The 21,163-nt window shown below is 40.7% G+C and overlaps 1 protein-coding gene across 1 annotated transcript in view; it reads left to right on the forward strand.

The window, feature by feature from the left end:
• Positions 1-21,163, forward strand: part of ADGRA3 (adhesion G protein-coupled receptor A3) — a 129,433-nt gene that overhangs the window by 19,079 nt on the left and 89,191 nt on the right. Inside the window, exon 2 of the mRNA XM_045998179.1 lies at positions 19,060-19,131. Coding sequence (XP_045854135.1) covers positions 19,060-19,131 — 72 coding nt within the window. The remainder of the gene's footprint in view (positions 1-19,059; positions 19,132-21,163) is intronic.

Consider the following 21,163-nt stretch of genomic DNA (forward strand, 5'->3'; position numbering starts at 1 on the left):
TGGTTATATTTTATTCTGACCCTGAGTGATTATTTTTTTTTTAAGATTTTATTTATTTATTTGACAGAGATCACAAGTAGATAGAGAGGCAGGCAGAGAGAGAGAGGGAAACAGGCTCCCTGCTGAGCAGAGAGCCCGATGCGGGACTCGATCCCAGGACCCCGAGATCATGACCTGAGCTGAAGGCAGCGGCTTAACCCACTGAGCCACCCAGGTGCCCCTGAGTGATTATTTTTAATTTATTTCAACTTAGGTTGGTTTATTTTTAGGGGTGCATTTATTTTTCTTTTGGGATGTTGCAGGATAATAAAATCAATGGAAAGATTCTGGTCTTAATGTTCTCTTTCAAGAGCATGGGTCTCAGAAAACACAGCTTAGCTTTCTGATAAAATTAATTTTGATAGACTTGCTGTCTCCAGTTTTTCAAAATAAGATTTTATTTACTTATTTGACAGAGAAAGAGCAAGAGAGCACACCTGGGCAGAGCAGCAGAGGGAGAGGAATAAGCAGGCTCCCCACTGAGCAGGGAGCCTGATTCGGGGCTTGATCCCAGGACTCTGGGATCATGACCTGAGCTGAAGGCAGTCACTTAAGGAACTGAGCCACACAGGCACCCCTGTTTTGATGTAACCTGCAGGATTCACAATTGAATTATATGGTGACAAACTGTGTTGCTTAGTTTAACTTTCTCCCAAGACCGGTTTGGTAATTACATGGAAATAGAATGACGAGAGAACCTTAAGCTGTCTATACAGCTCTTTGGCTTACAGAACTGACTTTATCTATAGGAACCTCTAACTGATTTAAAAATTGCAGTAATAACCAGCATTCCGGTATTTATCATGTGCCAGGTCCTGTGCCAAATGCTTCACCTACCACATTACATTAAAATCGCTTCCTGAGGTTGGTATTGTCTCCCTCCGACAGGTGTGCCCGCTGAAGCATGGACAGATAAATTGATCTTCTCAAGTTACCTGTTTTGTAGGCTTTGGGCCCCCGATCGTGACCTTTAGGCCTATAATTCTTGGTATTATGTCCGTAAAAGACGTAACCGACAACTTCAGGGCTCACTTTGGCAGTAGAGTGGGGGTTAAGTCTTTGTTGAACAAAAGCTACGGGACTTGTTTGCTTTGAACCATTTCTTAGAGGCGGCTGGCTGATGAGAAACCATTTCTTAGAGGCGGCTGGCTGATGAGATGACAAGGGAACTGAGAATCCTCACCTGCTGGGTGTTCGGTCTAAGGAGCTGTGGGGAAGGAATTAGAACATCCCCTCTGGCTATCATTGAGGGGTTTAAACTGCAGTGTAGTATTATTGATGATGAAATAATCAGCCCTTTTCTTGTCTGTGTTTTTGAGGTTGAAAACTTTACCTGGGAATAATTGTTCCCATCTCCAGCTTAGCTGCCCTGTTAAGATGCAAGGAATCATGGCAGCATAGGGAAGTAGTTGCCCTTTAGGCAGGTTTCCCCTTTTAGGGAGGGTTTGTACCTACATGTCACAATTGTGCTGGGTGAGCAGGGAACTGGCATTCTTATTTGATAAAGGTGACCAGTAAGGAGGGTACAGAGGAAATAATTATGAGACTGAATGGATGCAGAGGCCTTGATTAGCTTTGCTGCCTAGTAGAATTGTGACCCTCAGCTGATCATAATGTACCTGGCCCTCCCTTTCCTGAACAGTAAAATGAGATTTTGAAGCAGATGATCTTTAAGGGCTCTTGAACTGCTAAAGTTCTATGATTTCATATATCCCACTGAAGCAAACCACACCTGATGAGATCACAGAGGTATATTTAAAAATCCACAGACACTGTATGCACATTTAATGAAGCTGAAATTGATTTATTAGAATTGATTGGTTGCATTGTGGTAGTAAGTGCGGGGCCTCTTTTCTTGGTGGAGGGGATGTGTGTAGGGTTGGTTCATTCCTTAGGGTCTGGCCTGAGTGGTTCTGGAGCTTGCATGCCATTTTCACCACTCCTTCGGCTGAGTACCCCTCGCTTAACAGGCTGAGACCTGCCCTCATTCCCTAGGGCTGCTCCCAACATTGGGACCTTGTGCTCCCTTTCTATTAATTAGATTTCTGTTTTGTCTCTGAGTCCCCCCCCACCCCAGCCCCCTTTAAGATCTCGGTAGGCTTTTTTAGCATCAGAACTCTGGCTGTCTCTTTGTAGAACCCTATCCTTCCTCTGCTACAGGAATACAAATTTTTAACCCCCCTAGCTCAGTGAGTCGACCAACTTGTTTATCTGAATTTCTCAGTCTCTGAAGAAATTTACAGGGTGTCCATAACATTTGGAATTGTAAACTTTTTCCCTTCAGCATGGTGAAGAAACTGTAACTTTATACACACAGACACGTATTTTTTCCTTTTATCTCCAGACTTAATGGAGGTCTTGAAGATGTGTGTGTCACAGTTCTTTTTTCTTTTTTAAAGATTCTTTACTTTTTTAAATTATTTTTAAGATTTTATTTATTTATTTGATAGAAGACACAGTGAGAGAGGGAACACAAGCAGGGGGAGTGGGAAAGGGAGAAGCAGGCTTCCCGCTGAGCAGGGGGTCCCATGTGGGGCTCGATCCCAGGACCCTGGGATCAGGACCCGAGCCAAAGGCAGCCGCTTAACGACTGAGCCACCCAGGCACCCCCACAGTTGTTTTTTCTTGCTAGTGTGCTCCCTCACCCTTCCTGGCTTTGCCTGTGTTCGGACATACTACAAATCTTTCAATGCCAGCCTTCTGGCTGAAGCTATCTATTCCACACGGTTCCCTGCTGACCCTTACTGCCTAACTCCTCTCTAGGAGGCTGGCCAGTTCCTGGTCACCATCCCTCCACCAATTATAAAGGTACATCTGATGTCCTAAGTGACGGTAACCTACTTCTGCACTAGAATCAGGATGGCAAATAGGTTTCTGGAATGTCTGCACCAGTGAATTGGGACTAGCCACCAGGAATGTTGTGTGAGCTTATCAGGAAAAAGCTAGGACTGACTCATGATCTGCCCAGGGCACGGGACAGGGAGGGAATGGGACACGTGCCATTGTTTGCCATTGGCCGTGGAAGCCCAAGACTCTGTTAATGACTATATTAATTGTTTCTTTGGTTTTATAATCTGGGGATCATAATGGGTTTTTGTGTATATCAGTGTTCTTTTACTGTTTGAGAGAGTTTCAACAGCTACTTTAAAAGAGTGGCTTAGCCACCTAATTTTACAAAAGGTCTTGAGAGATTTCTTACCAGGAGAATTATTTAGATTCTGTACTTAGTAGTAAGCTCTATCCTTGTCAAAAATATTGATTTCACTCCTCAGCGATAGTTTCGAAAATGTGCTTTCCAAATATCTTCTAGTGGAGTGGCTCCTAGCATTTGGACCAGCTGCCTGAGGATCTCTGTGACGTTGTATTGGAAAAAAATGCTGGGTTCCTTATATTAAGAACTCCTGCAAATTAGTAAAAAAGAAATACATGATCTATCAGAAATATGGGCCAGTAATAATAGGTAATGTCTGCTGAGCATGCCAGAGCCTGTCCCACGTGTTCTAAGTGTTGTATTAGTTAATTCATACAGTTCCCTAATGAGATCATTATTATTATGATCCCTCTTTTGTGTCTAAGGCTGTGGGGCATGGAAGCTTATTATTTTCCCTGAGGTCACTAGCCAGTAAGTGATGGAACCAGGATTTGAGCCCAGACAGTCTGACTCGAGAGCTCCTACTTGTAACCAGTGTGTTGTAATGGTCAAAGGACATTTCCAGAGAGGGAACACACATTCACAGTTGGAAATGCAAATTAAAATTTTGAGGCATCACTTTTCACTACTTAGATGCAAGTGTGGCTTTGGTAAGAATACTTTGTAGTTGATGCATATACTTAAATCCCCCCCTGCCTCCCCTCCATTCATTAACTCAAGCATCTCTCCTGTTGGTGTTCAGGGACTCATAGCCAGCCCCTGGTAAGTAGGGGACCCACCCATTCAGTGCCTGGACTTTAGACCTGTACAGCTGTGCATCCAATTACAGGTGTTGATTTAAAGCACTCAGTTTGTGTAATTGGTTCTGCAGCATTAGAAAACTAATACAGACCTTCGAGGAGTTTCCTCTGTTTAAAAGGATCTTCCTCTTCTTTTTTGCCCTTTGCATTCCTACTCATTTTTTTAAAACAAATTTCAGACACCTTTCCCTTAATCATTCTGCATTTCAGTAATATTTAAACTCTGTTGGGGCACCTGGGTGGCTCAGTGGGTTAAGCCTCCCAACTCTTGTTTTCCGCACAGGTCACAATCTCATGGGTCCTGAGATGAGCTCTGCAGGGGGCTCTGTGGTCAGAGAGGAGTCTGCCTGAGAGTCTCTCCCGCTGCTCCTCCCCTAACTTGGGCCTGTGTGTGCATGTTCTCTCTAAAATAAATAAATCAAAAAAACCCAAAAAAACCCCCTCTATTTCATTTGGATCAGTCATGCATTCCACATGTAGCACTTTACACTAGACCTCAAGGACTAATACTACTTGTGAATCTGTCTGTGTATCCTTCCTGTCACTCCGAGCACACAGTAGGTGCTTCAGTATATTCTCAATTAACATATGGTGGGTCCATCATGAATTTTAGCTTAAAAATCAAAGATTTCAAAATTCTGAAAAGACCTCAGTATAGAGCATTCTCTGTTTGATTAAAATGCCAAATAACTTGCTTCTTATTGTATCATAAATATTAAGTGTCCAGTGTTCTTTATGATGTATAGACACCTTGAAAAATGGGGCTCTCTTTTCTCATGGAGCTGGTGTGTTCATAAGATAAGATGAAGTGTTCTTTAATATAGAGTTTTTCATTTTTGGGCATTTCAGACGTGTATCTAGCACGGCATAAAAAACCATTTTGTTTTTCTTAACCAAGTGCTATTTAAATACACATAAACTTACTGTTCAGTGTCAGAGCAGAAAAATAGATTCTTTATTCAGCGGCTCCATAAACAAAAAGGAAATAATCTGAAATAATCAGAAGAGAGAACAGGCCTTAAAAAAATGTCAGGTCTTTGATTAAAAATGCACAGAAACTTGAAAGGTTATTTAATGAACCATTTGAATAGTTAAGTGTGAGCGTATGCCCAGGTTGACACCTGTTGTCTTAGTGTAATTATTAATGGCACCCTGTGTTATTCTCAAGTGTCTTTTTGATGATAAATTAGATTGTGATCCCACAGTAGTATGTTAGTAGTTGATGTCTTTGACTTGCTGTCTCGTTTTTAATAATTATTCACCTCACCGAGAGTAAAGTTGGAAGTACTATGGCATACAGTTTCAAGAAGGCAGGTGGATACACTGACCTTTTTCCCTAATTCGCCAAATCTGTGGAAGAGATCATAAAGCTGAACTATAAAAACACCCGCATGTTTTCAATGTCTGTTTGGAAATGTAGAGAGTTTTTTTTTTCTTTAGCATGAAACTCAAAAATTTTATCAGAATATGCCTGGTGTACATGGCTTTTTTGTACGTTTGTTTTGCTTTTTGTTTTTAAATTCGTTTGCCTGGCATATGGTTGGTTTTTATAAGTCTTCAAACTGGAGACGTGTCCTTTTGTTTTATTTTGTTTTATATACACGTTTATTAGACATGACTTCTTTATTGTGGTAAAAGACATATAACATCATTTTTCACCATTTGTAAGTGTATAATTCAGTGGCGTTAATAGACACATAGAAACATACATAGAAACACTGTCACTGTCTATACCCACATCATTTTCTTCGTCTCCAACATTAACCCTGTACCCACTATGTAATAATTCCCTAAGCCCTCCTCCCCTGCCCCCTGCTGACCTCTGTTCTACTTTCTGCAGACATTTCCTCTTATTTAATTGTAGCCATTTTTCGACCAGTTCCGGTTTTTAAAAAATTTTATTTAATTCAGTTTTTTTAAAAAAAAGATTTTATTTATTTACTTGACAGAGAGAGTGAGAGAGCACAAGCAGGGGGGAACAGCAGAAAAGGAGAGGGAGAAGCAGGCTCCCCACTGAGCAGGGAGCTTGATGAAAGCTCCATACCAGGACCCTGGGATCATGACCTGAGCAAAAGGCAGATGTTTAATCATCTAAGCCACCCAGGCACCCCTTAAATTTTATTTTTTTAAAGTAATCTCTACACCCAACGTGGGGCTTGAACTTACAGCCCTGAGTTCAATTGCATGTTCCACCAACTAAGCCAGCCAGGCGCCCCACTACCTGTTCCTTTTTTTTTGTTTTTTACCCCCTGGAGCCCTTGTTATTTGCATATTCTCCAGATTCATGATGTGCCTCCCAGTAGTGTTCATCTTATCTTTTATCTGCTGAATTTAAAAAGTCAAGCCATATGATCTCACTCATATGTGGAATTTAAGAAACAAAACAGAGGAAAGAGGGAGGAAAAAAAGAGACAAATGAAGCAGCCTAGAGAGGAGGGGGTGGGGAGTTGGAAGAAACAGGTAATGGGGATTAAGGAGTACACATCATGTTGAAAAAAAAAGACACTCAAAATCATTATTTCTTAGGACAATGCATATTAAAAACCACAGTTAGGTCCCATTGCACATTGAATGGCTTTAAATCAAAAAAATTCTGCCAGTCCCAGGTGCTGGGGAACATGTGGGGCAACCCCTCATACAATGCTAGTGGGAGAGCAGGATGGTACAGTTCCTCTGGAAAAACAATTTGGTAATTTCTTACAAAATGAAACATGCATGTACCATATAAGCCAGCAATCAGACTTCTAGAAAATGACTAAAAGAAAGACAGACATATGCTCACACAAAAACCTCTCTTCAGATATTTATAGCCGCTTTATGCATATCACCAAAATTTGGAAGCAACCCAGATGTCCTTGAGCTGGGGAATGCTAAAGCGTGGTCCATCCCTACCAGGGACTACTTACTCAGCAAGAAAAAGGAACAAACAACTGATACGTGCAACACGTGAATCTCAAATACATTAAAAAAGGGTGGGGGGGCTAGGAAATGATCTCGTAGCTTTCCTGGTTTCCCTGCCCACCCCACCTACCAAATAGCATTGTGTTCTAAAGCCTTTGTTGCCTTTTATTAAGTTACTTATGTGTTCACCTCTTCCAAACTCAAGAAATGAGCAGGACATGTAAATGGACACCTTACAAAAGGATATTTAGAAGTGGTCAATGAGCACATTGAGAAAAGCTCCACATTTACGGGGACAAAAGTACAGATGAGATACTGGTGCACTCCTACGAGAAAGGCCAAAATCAAATAGACTGTCAGACTCTGGAGAGGATGTGGGAAGAACTGGAACCATCACACAGGGCCAGGGGGCACTGTAAAGAGGGTACAACTGCTCTGAGTTCAATGTCTTATGCATGTATTACCCTGTGACCCAGGAATTCCAACTCTGCAGATTTATTCAAGAGAAGAAAACTTGGTCCCCAAAAGGACACACACAGCAGTCTTACTGTAGTTGGAAACTGGAAACCCAAATATTGATCAACAGGGGAATAGTACACAAATGGAAGTATATTTCTAGCGTAGAATACGACTCAGAAATAAAAAAAAGAACAAATTAAAATACCACAGTATGGATGAATCTTTAAAAAAAGAAGTTATGTCAAACAAAAGACATACCCATACTGTGATATACCCAAACTGTGACAAATGTCCCCCACAAAGGCCAACCTGACTTATGATGATGAAAGTCAGAACGTGGTTTCCACGGGCTGGGGGCATCACGTGGGGAAGAGCAGGGGAGCAGGGAGGGGCAGGGAGGAATTTTCTGAGAGGATGGTGATGGTCACTTGCTCTGTCTTGTTGGGGTGGTGATTACAAAGGCATGTACAGTGGTCAGGTCATCACACCGAATACTTCTGTATGTTTTATTGTATGTATGTTACAGCTCAGTAATACAGCTAGGATTGTACATTAAAGAAATAAGCCATGTTCTTCCAAAAAACTTACTTTTATATGCTGTTATTACATCTCTGTAGGTTGTCTGACTTCTTGTCTTTTCTTATGTAGTAGATTTTATGTCCCATCTGATAGTTCCATGTTAAAATCAAACACAAATAGAGTCACTACTTGAAAATGCTTTGAACAGACAAAACCTGTTAGTCATACAAGCGATGCTTAATTTAGTTTATTTTGCAAGACAAGTGAGGTTAACTTGACCTGGGTCACTTCTTGCTTATGCCTCTGAAAATCATAAGCAGAACTGAAATAGTTCCCCCAAATTGAAAAGTGTTAATGACTAGCCAATTCCCTCTCATTTAAGAAAATTCTGATGTTGTAACCAGTCACTATAGAGTGTAAATACTTGCTGCCTTCACGTTCTGTAAGCAATATTAGAACAGTGTGCTTCAGAGCCCCATTCCATGTTTGGTGGGGGTGCTGTGGGTTTGCAGTCTTTTTTGGTGTGTGCACAATGGTGTCAGAGATGGGGTCTCTAGACACTGACCTCATACAAACCCGAGGCCAGTGAGCAAACTAGCTGCCAGTTCCCACCGAGCCCTTTGTGCTCACTGTTTTCTCTCACCAGCCATGGAGTTTCTTAGGTCAGTCTCTAGGATCCTGGCTCTGCTCTGGGTTTTGAGCTGTCCAACTCTACTGTGCACACTTGCTTTCTGTTTGTCTGTTGAAGCTTCTTTGGTAAGTCACCCTCCTTATCGGTAAGGGGAGAAACCTGGGATTCCCTGGGTTTTAGGCAGTGGTGGAATTACCTCATTCCCCATGGTTTATTTTAAGGAATCTAAAGGTAGAGATGGATTCCAACTGGTCTAAATCTTCTTTTCCTCCCTTTTAGAAAAGATGATCTACTTTAGGGGTGCCCTTGAGAAGAGGATTTCGAGTCTCCCAAAAACAATGAAATATAATCCTTGGTTGGTTAACATAGGCCTCCAGAAGACAACATGGCTTACAAATAGCCTTCCTTTCTTCCTTCCCCCCCCTTTTTTTAAAAGATTTATTTATTTATTTATTAGAGAGAAAACGAGTATGGGGGGGCCTGAGGTCAGGGGAGGACCCCCTGCTGAGCAGGGAGCCCAAGGCAGGACTCGATCCCGGGACTCCAGGGTCATGACCTGAGCTGAAGGCCGTCTGTCAACCAACTGAGTCACCCAGGCACCCTCAAATAGCCTTTCTAAAAACAGTCGTTACAAGGAGACAAAACACTGAAGACAAAATCTCCAGCTGAGGCTGAGGACTCTACTCTCCATCTAACCCGTCTGCGCCTGACTGTCTGGATGCTAATGTTCCATTCGATCTCCCCTCACCCCACCTTACCTCCTAAGTTCCTGATGTCCTTGAGAGGAAGACCATCCCGTGAACTGTGGATCACAGCTGCAGCAAAACATAAACCCTTCACCAGAGTTGTGGTTTGTAAAGGATTGTCCAGGCCTAAAGGTGGATCAAACTACATTTATAAAGACTTCAAGATTCTTATTGGAGCTCATGACCCTGGATTTCCTGCTTTATACCAATTCATTTACATGCGGTAAGGAGGTGCCCTCAGGTGGCTCCATGCAGATGATTGGAAAGACCCTTCTAAAAAGTCTTTGAGGATCCCACCACACATGCCTCAAAAGAATAACGACAATTAAAAAAGTGAGAAAAGTCACTCCTTGAAGCTACACCCAAGATTTTTCCTGTGAGAATTGATTCCTGTGAGAATTGATTGGACCATGGTATAGGCCTGTAAGCAAAAAAGGGATGAATCGGTTGTAGATTTTTGATTTTGCTTAGAAGTAGTTAGAGAGCATTTTGGTCTCCAGGACTGCAAAGCTGGTAGTGCCTTGTCTGCTCGTTTCCTTAATGGCCTTCTCCCTGAGCTTCATGATTTATTAAAGAAACATAAATTAAAATGGGAGATTACTCCCCTTTCTGAGCTCCAGCATCTTGCGGAGCATTTTGAAAGAATTTTAGAACAAGGGTTGTCGAGCAAATAAAGTCATGGCTCTACAATTAAAGCAACTACAGGGGCGTCGACCAAACTCTAGAACTAACTTTGTACCTGCCCATGTTGACAAGGATACTTGTCAAGACTGTAAGCAAAAGGGACTTTGAAAAAAAGGACTTTGCCCGCAAACAACCTAATTATCCAAGAAGAGGGAGCACTCAACCTTCAGATCCTCAAGATAATAACACGGATGGGGCTGAGGAACCGCCTCGGAAGCTATTCCCAGTAATTCCTATGAATCATCAGAGTGAAATGAAACTTGACATGAATGAGAGATCTGCCCTGTGCTGGTAGATACCAGAGGTCCTCTTTCTACTCTAAACCCCATCATGATATTCCAGGAATTTCCTCAGGGTAACAAAACTGTTCTGGTGATAGGTGTTAAGTTCAAAGAGTTCCTTTATCAGAGCCCATAATTCTTTCCCTTGTCCCCTTCCCCGAAAACCATGCTTTTCTCTTAGGAGACACTGACTCTGTGAATCTGCTGGAAAGATTTTCTAAATTTGGAGGCCAAATACATTTTGTCTTTCCCCAACCACATAAATCTGTTAGCTCAGACATGGGGGTCTGATCTCATTTAACTCCTCAGGCAAGCTTTGCTAGTGCCCCTTGCCAGCCGGCCAGAGCTGGGACCACTGCTGAGCCCTCCCACTACTCCTCACAAGCTCAGGCTGCTAGAAGGGCAGAGAGGGGTTTGGGCTGAGCACAGCTTTGAAGCAGGTCGAGGCCAGACAAAGGAAACCATGACCACTTCAGAGGATCCAGTAGCCAGAGAGAACGCAGGAACAATCCAGAAGTCTGCTTCTAATGACCTGTGTCCAGAGTTTAACAGGAAACCAGTGAATCACCAAAGTAGTCATTAGTCACAGTTTACTGTGCACTCATCAAAAGACTGCAAACCAGAAGCACTCGGACCCAAACATGGAATGAAGCTCCAGGGTAGCTTTTAGGAGTGTGAAGGCAGTGAGTGCTGTTTGCAGGGACTGATAGTAACATTAAGAGTTATCGTAAATGTAGAGGAATTGGTTAGTGGTTACCTCATATCAGCTTGGAGTAATGAGGTCAGTTTTGCTTACGATTTTCAAAAACCATAAGCCAGAAGTGACCCAGCTTGCCTAAAACTTTTGCTATTAATAACATTTTACCCCTTTATCAGTTTCTTTTTCTTTCCGTGTGTGATAAATATATTTTATTATTTTTTTATTTTTTATTTTTTTTAAAGATTTATTTTTTTTGACAGAGATTACAAGTAGGCAGAGAGGCAGGCAGAGAGAGAGAGAGGAGTAAACAGGCTCCCAGCCAAGCAGAGAGCCCGATGCGGGGCTCGATCCCAGGACCCTGGGGTCATGACCTGAGCCGAAGGCAGAGGCTTTAACCCGCTGAGCCACCCAGGCGCCCCGATAAATATATTTTAAATGCACACATCGTAACCCGCTGATCTTTTTTTATTAAGGTGATTTTGACTTCTTTCCATCTTTAGTCTTGATAGTATCATTTGAATATCGATGAAGATAGGGTTTTGTTTGCACTTTTACTCAGTTAAGTTAAAAAGCCCCCCCCCATTTAATTTAATCATGTATCACTGGAAGTTTAACTGCTTCTCTTATAAATGAGCTGGTGGCTAATGAGAGCTGTGAGCTGCGTGAGTGATCATTCTCTATGACACATGAATGAATCCCACCAACCTCTCCTAAATGTTAAATTCTGAGAGATTTAGCATTTCTACTGCCTTTAATTATGCCGACTGCCATATAATATGCAATCTTCTATTACACAACTTTTTATTTCAGTGCTGTATCATAGTGAAACCTTAATGTGTAAACATTAAGCCGTAATTAAGGATCCAGACTTAAAATTCATCCACAGTTTGTGTGTATGCCAACAGTGACAACGACTGATAAATTCTTAACTTACTCCTTTTCCTAGCAGCTGGAAATTTCCTTTGATACCAATTTTAAGATGGTCCTAATTTTAGAAGGGTGAAAATGTGGAAAACAGTAGCTTAGGACACTTCTACTGCAGTATTAAAAGACGCGAACTAGATATATTCTGGTAGAATTTTTTATTCTCCCCCTCTCCCCCAAAAATAAATTCCATAAGCTTCAGAGAGAAGAAGTCATGAGAACAGCACTGAGGTTTATTCTCCTCGTCTGGACCATAGGAAGCTGGGACATTGGGTACATTGTAGATGCTGTGTTATTAGTTCCTTAAGAGGGATCTTTGAATGCAGAACCTTAAACCCAGCCATATTTTTATTTTATTCATTTATTGAAAGGATATTCTGGGCGTCTTGCCAGTTGGATCCTTTGGGAAACACAGCCAAGTGTTAAGAAGAGGTTAGAAGTATAAGATTTGTGCTGCTGGAATTGTATCTGGAAGATGAAGGGAAATGAAGCAGATGTGGGCATGCGATCCTTCAGACTGGGATGCAGAGCTGGCCTCTGTGAAAGGAGAGGGGAAAGGAAGGACGGTTGGATAGGACAGTTGTGCAGAAGTCTGGGCCAGTGCTGCTACAGAGATCGCCCCTTGGGGAGTCTGTGCTGGCCAGGAATGGAGAACCTGTCACCCTGCTGTGCTGAGCCCTTGGCTGGCATTGTTTACAAAGTGGGTGGACTTTGCTTGGAAACTGAGGCAGATCCCTGGGACAGCTGCAGCTGGAAGTTCTCTGCTAACTGCCCTCCTTTGCAGCGTCTCTCTTGAAGGAAGATCTGAGGCGCGCACCTCCATGGCCACTAGAGTGTCTTATTACGTACCTGGCGTCATTCAAATCTTAACTCTGCCACCTGGTTTGAATCTGAACCTGGACAAACTCTCAGGTTTTAGTTTTATTTATTTATTTTTAAAGATTTTATTTATTAGCACAGGAGCATGGGGAGAGGGAGAGGGAGAAGCAGGCTCCCCGCTGAGCAAGGACCCTGGGATCATGAGCTGAAGGCTTAACCAACTGAGCCTCCCGGGCGCCCTGCAAATTTTAGTTTTAAAAAAATTAATACTGATGTCGTAGGGTGTTTCTGAAGAGTAACTGAGAACAGCCGTATAAGGAGGGCTGTACAATGGATTCACATGTTTACTGTTAGATCCACTCCCGTGGGGATGCAGAGATTGTCAGGTTCAAAAAGATCCCCACATGGATTTCACCCAGTCACGGGAGACACGGCAAATACACAAGTGCCTGTTCAGGAATTTCACCAAATGCAAAGTCCTTGTTAAAACAAGGTGATGTGGCAGAGTTGGCGGGCAAAGCATCGTTTGACGCACTGGAACTAAAGCCCACGACCCAGAATTTTCTCTGCAGAGCTGAATGAAGGGATGCATCAAGAACTGGGGACACACTGGCAAACAGACTGCTAATACTTAGGACAGAATGTGCATGTTGCCGATGGCGTGCTGAATCCCATGTGATTTTAATACAGAGGTTTCTCAGATTGATGAGGAGTTTTGCCATCTAGTTAATACTTACTCTTACTTGCTAGGAAGAATTAATTTAGAAAAGAACACTTGATTTTCATTTGCCGGAAACCAAAGAATAAATTGGGGCAGTGTGTGCTAAAACAGGCCTTGACAGACTTTCTCTTTCTCCGTAAAGGGCCAGATAGTAAATATTTTAGGCTTTCCTGGCCACGACAGCCTCTGTTGACACTACTCAACTCTGCCGTCATCGCAGGAAAGCTGCCACAGACAGTATGTGAAGAAATGGGCATGGTCGTTTGCCAAAAATATTTTAAAAACATGGAAATTTATGTTTTATGGAATTTTCATGTATCATAAAATACCATTCTTTTGATTTTTTTTTTCCAACCATTAAAAATATAAACACCATTCTTAGAAGCCCACAGGCTGTCCAGATAGGTGGTGGGTTGGATTGGGCCACCCCCTGGACTAGAACTTCAGCGAACGTGGGAGTAACCAGTTTTCATTAGCAGGATAAATGAAGCAAAGCAACAAAAGGGACCTATGAGGAGTTAGCATAACTGATTTTAGCTTATCACAGGGTGTCCTAAATTTTTAGAACATGTGCCTATGAAAGTGTCTCAGAAGCTTAGCCTAGCCATATTGTCTTTTTTTTTTTTTTTAAGATTTTATTTATTTGACACAGAGAGAGAGAGAGCACAAGTAGGCAGAATTGCAGGCAGAGGGAGAGGGAGAAGCAGGCTCCCCTCTGAGCAGGGAGCCTAATTCCGGGCTCGATCCCAGGACCCTGGGATCATGACCCCAGCCGAAGGCAGGCCGCTTAACTGACTGAGCCATCCAGGCACCCCTTTTGTATTTGATAAAGATGTAGCAATAACAAGTATTACTCTACATAATAAATCTAATGCAGGATCAGTTTGTGTTACTACAGTTTCTGTTGCTTGAGCAAATCAGAGATGTCAAGGGATGGAGAATTTTAAAATGTAAATGCATACCTTCAGTCCTTAGTATGTCTCTGATCTTTCTGTGTGAATGCCTAAAGAGCATTCTCTCTTCCCATTCTGCAGCCCCTCATCTGCTATCCCATTGTGTGGGTCCTGTATTTCATCAGGACCAATCCTGTATTCCTGGAATCAACCTAAATATCCAGTCATTAAGTTTCACAAATAGTGCAATGAATAATTTTGTTGTATAAATATATAATTGCATAATTTAATATATAACATGTATATAGCACAATTGCAAATTTGTCTTTGGGATAAATTTCCAGAAGGGGAATTAATGGATCAAATGTTGTAAATGCATTTGTACTTTTGCCTTCCATAATGATTATATTGATTGATAGCAGAATATGAGTGGTTGTTTCCCTCTGATTATAAAATGTGTTATCACGTTTTTCTTGCACTCTTTAAGTGAATTATGGTATCTTGTTTTGGTTTTAATTTGCATTTCTCTCATGATTGTGGTTGTATATCCCTTCATACGATTATGATCCATTTGTGTTTACTTTCACTGAACTGTCTTTTTATGGCCTTTGCTAGTTTTTCTATTGAGGATTTTTTTTTTAAGAGCTCTTTATATATTTGGGAAATGAGGCCTTTGTTTTTGGTAATAGTCATAAGTATTTGTTGTTTATCTTTTAACATGGTTTATGATTTTAAAAATATCAAACTTTAAAAAATGTAGTCCTCTGTACTCCTTTTCTTAGTTCTAGAAAATCTTTAGTTATTGTAGCTTCTAAATCTGTCTGCCTTTCATTTTCTTTCTTTCTTTTTTTTTTTTTTGTCTGTATGAGACTGCCCTTGTTTTAAATATGACAGTCTCTTAGTCTCCCCCTTTTCTTTTCTAAGGATACTTGTCATTGGATTTAAGGCCCGTACTAATTGAGGATGATCTCATTTCCAAACTTTCAGCTTCATTACATCTGCAAACATCCTTTTCTCCTTAAGGTCATAGTCCTGGGTTCTGGGTGGGCGTATCTTTTGGAGTGCCACCATTCGAGCCATTGAAAGAGCACTATTTGATTGTTTTTCTTATTTTCTTCTCCAGGGGTCAACTTCAAGAATTATATTCCCAATGTTTGATCTGAATATTTGGAGCTCTTGTCATATATTTTCAGTTCCTCTCTAAAGGAAAATTATTCTGTGCCTTCTGCCATCCAGGGTGTGGGTGCTGTGCCTAGCATTCCATTCTGGGACTTGCAAGAGCAAGTGACTGAGAACTTATAATACTTAATTTTAATTTTTTTCTGCTCCATAAACTTGATTTTTTAAAAACATGTCTACATTAGGTCTTATTCCTTTTTTCATGTTTCAGCCGAAATGATATATTGAACTAACTTGATACTGTGTTAAATGTAATAATGGACGTCAGAGTCTTCTTACAGTGTTTAAATTCAAGAGGCAGGAGCTCAGCATCGCGTTCCTAAGCATTGTCTATAGATCAGGTGGTGTTAAAACGTCGCTAGTATAGAACAGAAATGGGTATACATAAGCTTTATAACTTTGGTCAAGTTTTATACTTTTCATTCAGTTACGTCCTAGAAAGTTTGAAATTTCAAAGATGTCAGCAAAAATATTGATTAGAATGGGTTTTGGGTTTATAATGATACGTGAGATTATGTATTTGCTCGCTCCACAGTCTCTGGTCTCAAAATTGAGTATAAAAACTGTCTGCAGAGTAGATTTATTCATACCGATCCTGTTTTCTTGCACAAAATCCTTAAACACACCAAGTAATGGATAGACTGAATATATTAACATGAGGTTGTAAACTGTATTTTTAAGGTTACAGTTATAACTTTTTAAGTGTGATGAAATGTCTTCCTTTTTACTCTTCTCAATAAAATCTATCATTTATTGTACTAAAGCCTTTATGACTGAGCCAACGACCGTCCTTTTGCTGCAACAGTACCGAGTGTAATTCAGCTGGCGCCCTGACAGTTTTTCATAAGCTCCCTCCATAGTTGGGGATCATTCTTCACCCTACACAGGGCAGTCCTGTCACTGAGTCTGTTACCTGGTAGCCTGCATAGTTTTCCTTTGTTTCTTTAGTTCTCGGTTTATCGGTGATAAATTCTCAGTCACCATCAGGTTCGGCAGTTTTGCTCATGAGAATATGAATACAGAAAATTACAAGAAGCTACAAGGGAATTTGGTGGTCATTCTGGTCTGATTTTTTCCATCTTGAAAGTGGTGACATTGAAGTCAAACTAGAGAGGTGACCTAAATCACTTACTGTTGGGGCGGGGGAGTCTCCGTTAAAACCTGGGCTTTGGATCTCCACACCATTGTTCATTCCTCTACTTTTTGTGTGTATTCATAGTGCCTGTTAAGTTGAGAACTGTAGCTGCATAAACATTTCTTGAATATAAATAAACGTGAGCCTTTAATCTCAAAGCTTAAAGTATTCCTTCAGTGTTTATTTCTAAGATAGAATTGTATGCAAAATTAACTCAATTTCAAACTCTCCTTGGTTAGGAAGTTTCTTATGTTTTTAATCATCAGGAGAGAAAATATTTAAATAGTAAGAATTGTCTGCTAGATATTTCAAAAGGCATTACAAGATTATAGAGAGTAAGAGAAACTCATAGAAGCCTCATCACCAAGGTGTTGATCCATTAGGGTGTGTTTTTTCCCAGTCTTTTTTTTTTTTTTAAATTTTTAAATTTTTTATTTTTTATCTCTGCAGAGATTCTTTCAGTCAGTGATACCAATTTTGTTTGCCTCTGAACTAAGTACAAGCATTTTCCTTTTTATCAACTTTCCTCTGAAAGAATCCTTTTTTAATGGATGCATGAAGGTTTGTTTGAATGTACCATCATTTTACTCTTCCTTTTACATAATGCTGAAATAAGGTCACGGGGTATCCTTCTTGTCAGACTTGGGGACGTGTTTAGGGATGATGTTCTGAGCAGCAGGGTGGGAGGGTCTTGAGGATACACTGAGGGGCTGCTTGAGAAAGCTTATTTCAGTGACCTTGGTGGCTATGAAGGAGAATGAGTTTGCTTTTGCCAGAGCTAGCCACCTCATTTGTAAAAACCTTTGTAATTTTGATTAGAGAAAAGGGTATTGTATTTTAACTGTAGTGTTTTCGACCACCATGTTTTCTGTTTTCTTGGTCCCAGTGGCCGACAGCGCCCTGTCCTTGTTTTAGCCATGTCTTAGGGGAGAGGCAAGATATTACATGGTAATATACTTGGATTGCAAGAAACATTAGAATGAGAGAGGATGTATGTCTTAGAACCAAGGAAACAGAATCTGAAATTTAATGAATACTCATTGAATGTGTCATGCATTTCCTAATCTCTTTCTAGTGTTTATGGGGTAGATATTATTCTTCCTGTTTTATGAATGAGGAACACTTACAGAGAGGTGGAGGGACTGGACAAGATCAGTGGAACCTGAAAGCAAGAGAGCTGAGCTCAAACACAGATATCCTTGACTCGAGAAGCTCCTAATAATCATCCCACAAAAAAGGCTCTGAAAGGTGAATCGATCTGAACAGAGATTTTGTTTTTTGATTCCACTCATATCAAAAGAAAATCAGATGTCAAATGGCTGTTTTTGTTTGAAGACAAATAATTAAAGGTTCTTCATTTAGAATAATAAAAGTAGAGAAACAAAAAATGAATACCTGAACTCTGAGGACCCAGAGGCATTCTATTATTAGTATATACATAGAATTGCTGTGTTGCGCCTCTGGGGGGAGGGGGCATGCAACTTTGTACCCCGTGTGAAGGGCACCCCTGAAGTGCATCACAGTGTGTGATGCAGAGCTTTCTGCCCATGAGGCCAGCAGCGTGTCTCTGGACCTACGTTGACGTATGTTGAATGGGAGGTTTGCAGTAGAGATTTTCTGGGTTTGTGATCTGGTTCTGGCATTGCTCCAGTCACCTTGGGCCGTTAACCTAATTAATTCTTTTCTGCCTTGATTTTCTCATTTTCTTATCTTGATGTCCGAATCAGGTAGCTTTAGCACATTCACTGTCTTTTTGGAGAATCTTCATTGGTGCTTTAGCATAGCTACAATGCCTAGAGGGGAGCAAGAACACGTAGTGTCTTCTTAGGCAAGTCCCATTGTGCGGGTGAGTTGACTCCGACTTCTTGAAAGAAATTCTTGGTGTTGGGTCATATCTTTAAGAGCATTGTCCTGATACATCAGATAGAGTATTACAGTCAATCTGCCCCTGCTGTCTGTATGCTAGGGTGTGTAAAAGATGTTTTCACACATATAGACAGTAGATTTGCATACTGTTAAATTACAAATAATGTTCAGCATTGAAATATCTAGAGGATGCTTTATTTTTTTGTAAGATCAGTATTTTATAGCATGTTACACATTTTTCCCATTAAGTTTCTAGTTTTTAAATAAGTACGTGGCTTACATAAGTTGATTAATTATATAAGTATATATGGTGTTCTTCTCATGTAGAACTTGAGAGCTATTTTCTGTTCACTTATTTCCCTTTTTACCTTAAAATTTTTAGTCAAATGTGACTAAAAATTTAAGAGGTGACAAGATGAGGGAGTGAGCCGTTTTAGGTGGTTTCTCAAAGAAAGAGAGAGAAGCTCCTGTTTTTGTCAGGCATCTCAAAAACTGCCAAATAAGTGACTTCTTAGAATTCCTTGTAGGTTTAAAAATAAGGAGCTAAATTATTTTGATATCGATGGTGTACATATATTCTGCAACTTACCTTTCTTTCCTGTCATTTTTAGGATTCTGAGTAACAATAAAATATCCGAGCTGAAGAATGGCTCATTTTCTGGGTTAAGTCTCCTTGAAAGATTGTGAGTATTTTTTTTATATCTTATTATTGTTTTACTTACTGCATTTTTTTGTTTATTATGAGCTTTCTTTGAGTGAAAGATAATACTTAGCTGCATTTTTATTGTAAGTCTTTTCCTGAACTCCCAACTTTTTAAAATAAAAATTTGGAGTTTTCCCGAAATTTTATTATAAAAAAGTTTAAGAATAAAATTTCAAGAAATAGTTATTTAATTGGATGTTGGCAAGCTTTCTGTAAAGGGCCAGATAGTAAATAACTTAGGCTTTGTAGGCCATATGGTCTCTTTCACAATGCCTCGGTTTTGCCAGTATAGTGGGAAAGCAGCAAGAAACAATAAATAAATGAATCGATGTTGAGGTGATGTTATTTGCAAAGCGTGCTGGGGATCATGATTTGCTGACCACTGGCTTTTGGAGCAGAGATGCTGTGTCGAAGTTCTGTCATGAAATGTGGGTGGGGCTTATAAAATAGTCAAGTAGAATTTAAACACATAAAGGAGGGAAAATTTTTGGATCAACTTTGATATGTTATTCATATGTTTTTGAATGCAATAATTGTGCTTTGCATAGAAATTTGATCTAGTTTTGTTCATGATCAGATACATTATTAGTAGTGCTTATTTTTTATTTATTTATTTATTTTTAAATATTTTATTTATTTGACAGAGAGAAATCACAAATAGGCAGAGAGGCAGGCAGAGAGAGAGGAGGAAGCAGGCTCCCCGCGGAACAGAGAGCCCGACGCGGGGCTCGATCCCAGGACCCTGAGATCATGACCTGAGCCGAAGGCAGAGGCTTTAACCCACTGAGCCACCCAGGCACCCCAGTAGTGCTTATTTTTTGCCTTGGATTTTACACAGTGCATATTTAATTTGCTTGTATTAAGATTGATAGTCCAGGATCACGTTTTAAATTCGTCTTATTACTCATACATTTAGGATTATATTTCAGGACTTTTTTTTCTTTTTCCTTTGGTGTTGGCTCCACACCGAACGTGGGGCTTGAAGTCATGACCCTAAGATCAAGAGTTGCATGCTCTGCTGACGGAGCCAGCCAGACGCCCCTCAAAAACATTTCAGATGTATGTAAGGTCTCGGTAATACAAGGAAGCTCTATTGTGAGCTTCCCCAGTTCTGCGAAATGAGAAATTTCCCTTACTTTCTTGGTTCTCTGTACTCTGTTTCACTCTTTTTCTTTCTGTGTGGTCTTCCCTTGACCACCTTTCCCAGTGGTTTCTACAAACTCCCACAAGACATTATTGCTTTGATCACAGATGTGTTACTGAAGCATGTATGTAGAGTTTTTATTTATCCTTTTTTATATGTCTGTTCTTTACATTGAGCATGTCTTAAATCAAAAGTCTTTTTTTTTTTTAAATAAAGTAGGCCTCATGTGCAGCATTGAGCCCAACACGGGGCTTAAACTCACGACCTTGAGATCAAGACCTTAGCTGAGATCAAGAGTCAAGACACTTAACCAGCTGAGCCACTCATGTGCCCCTTAAATCAAAAGTCTTAAAATCAGGTTTTTACATTTTTTATAAACATATATAAAAATAGTGCTTTTACATATATAAAGTAGCAGTACCTTCATACTTAGCACATATACGTGTATATGTATATATGTATGTACACATACACGTATGTATGTACACATACACATATGTATAGTGTTCAGTGCTTAATTCTCAGATTTTCTTGCTTCTGTTTTCATTCAACTATCCCCATTCTGTTCCACGTAGGCCAAGTGCCTCAGAGGGGCCGGTCATACCTAAGCCCCAGGCCAACCCGGTGGCAGACGGTCCTTCACTCACATTCCATGGGCCCAGGGTGAGGAACGGGCACTGACCAGTTCAACTGAGTCAGGATTTGCTCAGCTCTTTTTGGGAAAGGAATTTCCTTACTGTCAACAGAACAGATGGTTGCACGGCCTAGAGGCTGTCCTGCCACTGGCTTGGGCTGGAGCCAACACACTGAAGAGCAGGGAGTAGGGCCCATCATGGTCAGCAGCAGGGAGGCTGGTGGGACCTTGCTG

This window comes from Meles meles, chromosome 2, assembly GCF_922984935.1.
Source record: "Meles meles chromosome 2, mMelMel3.1 paternal haplotype, whole genome shotgun sequence".
Taxonomy (NCBI): domain Eukaryota; kingdom Metazoa; phylum Chordata; class Mammalia; order Carnivora; family Mustelidae; genus Meles; species Meles meles.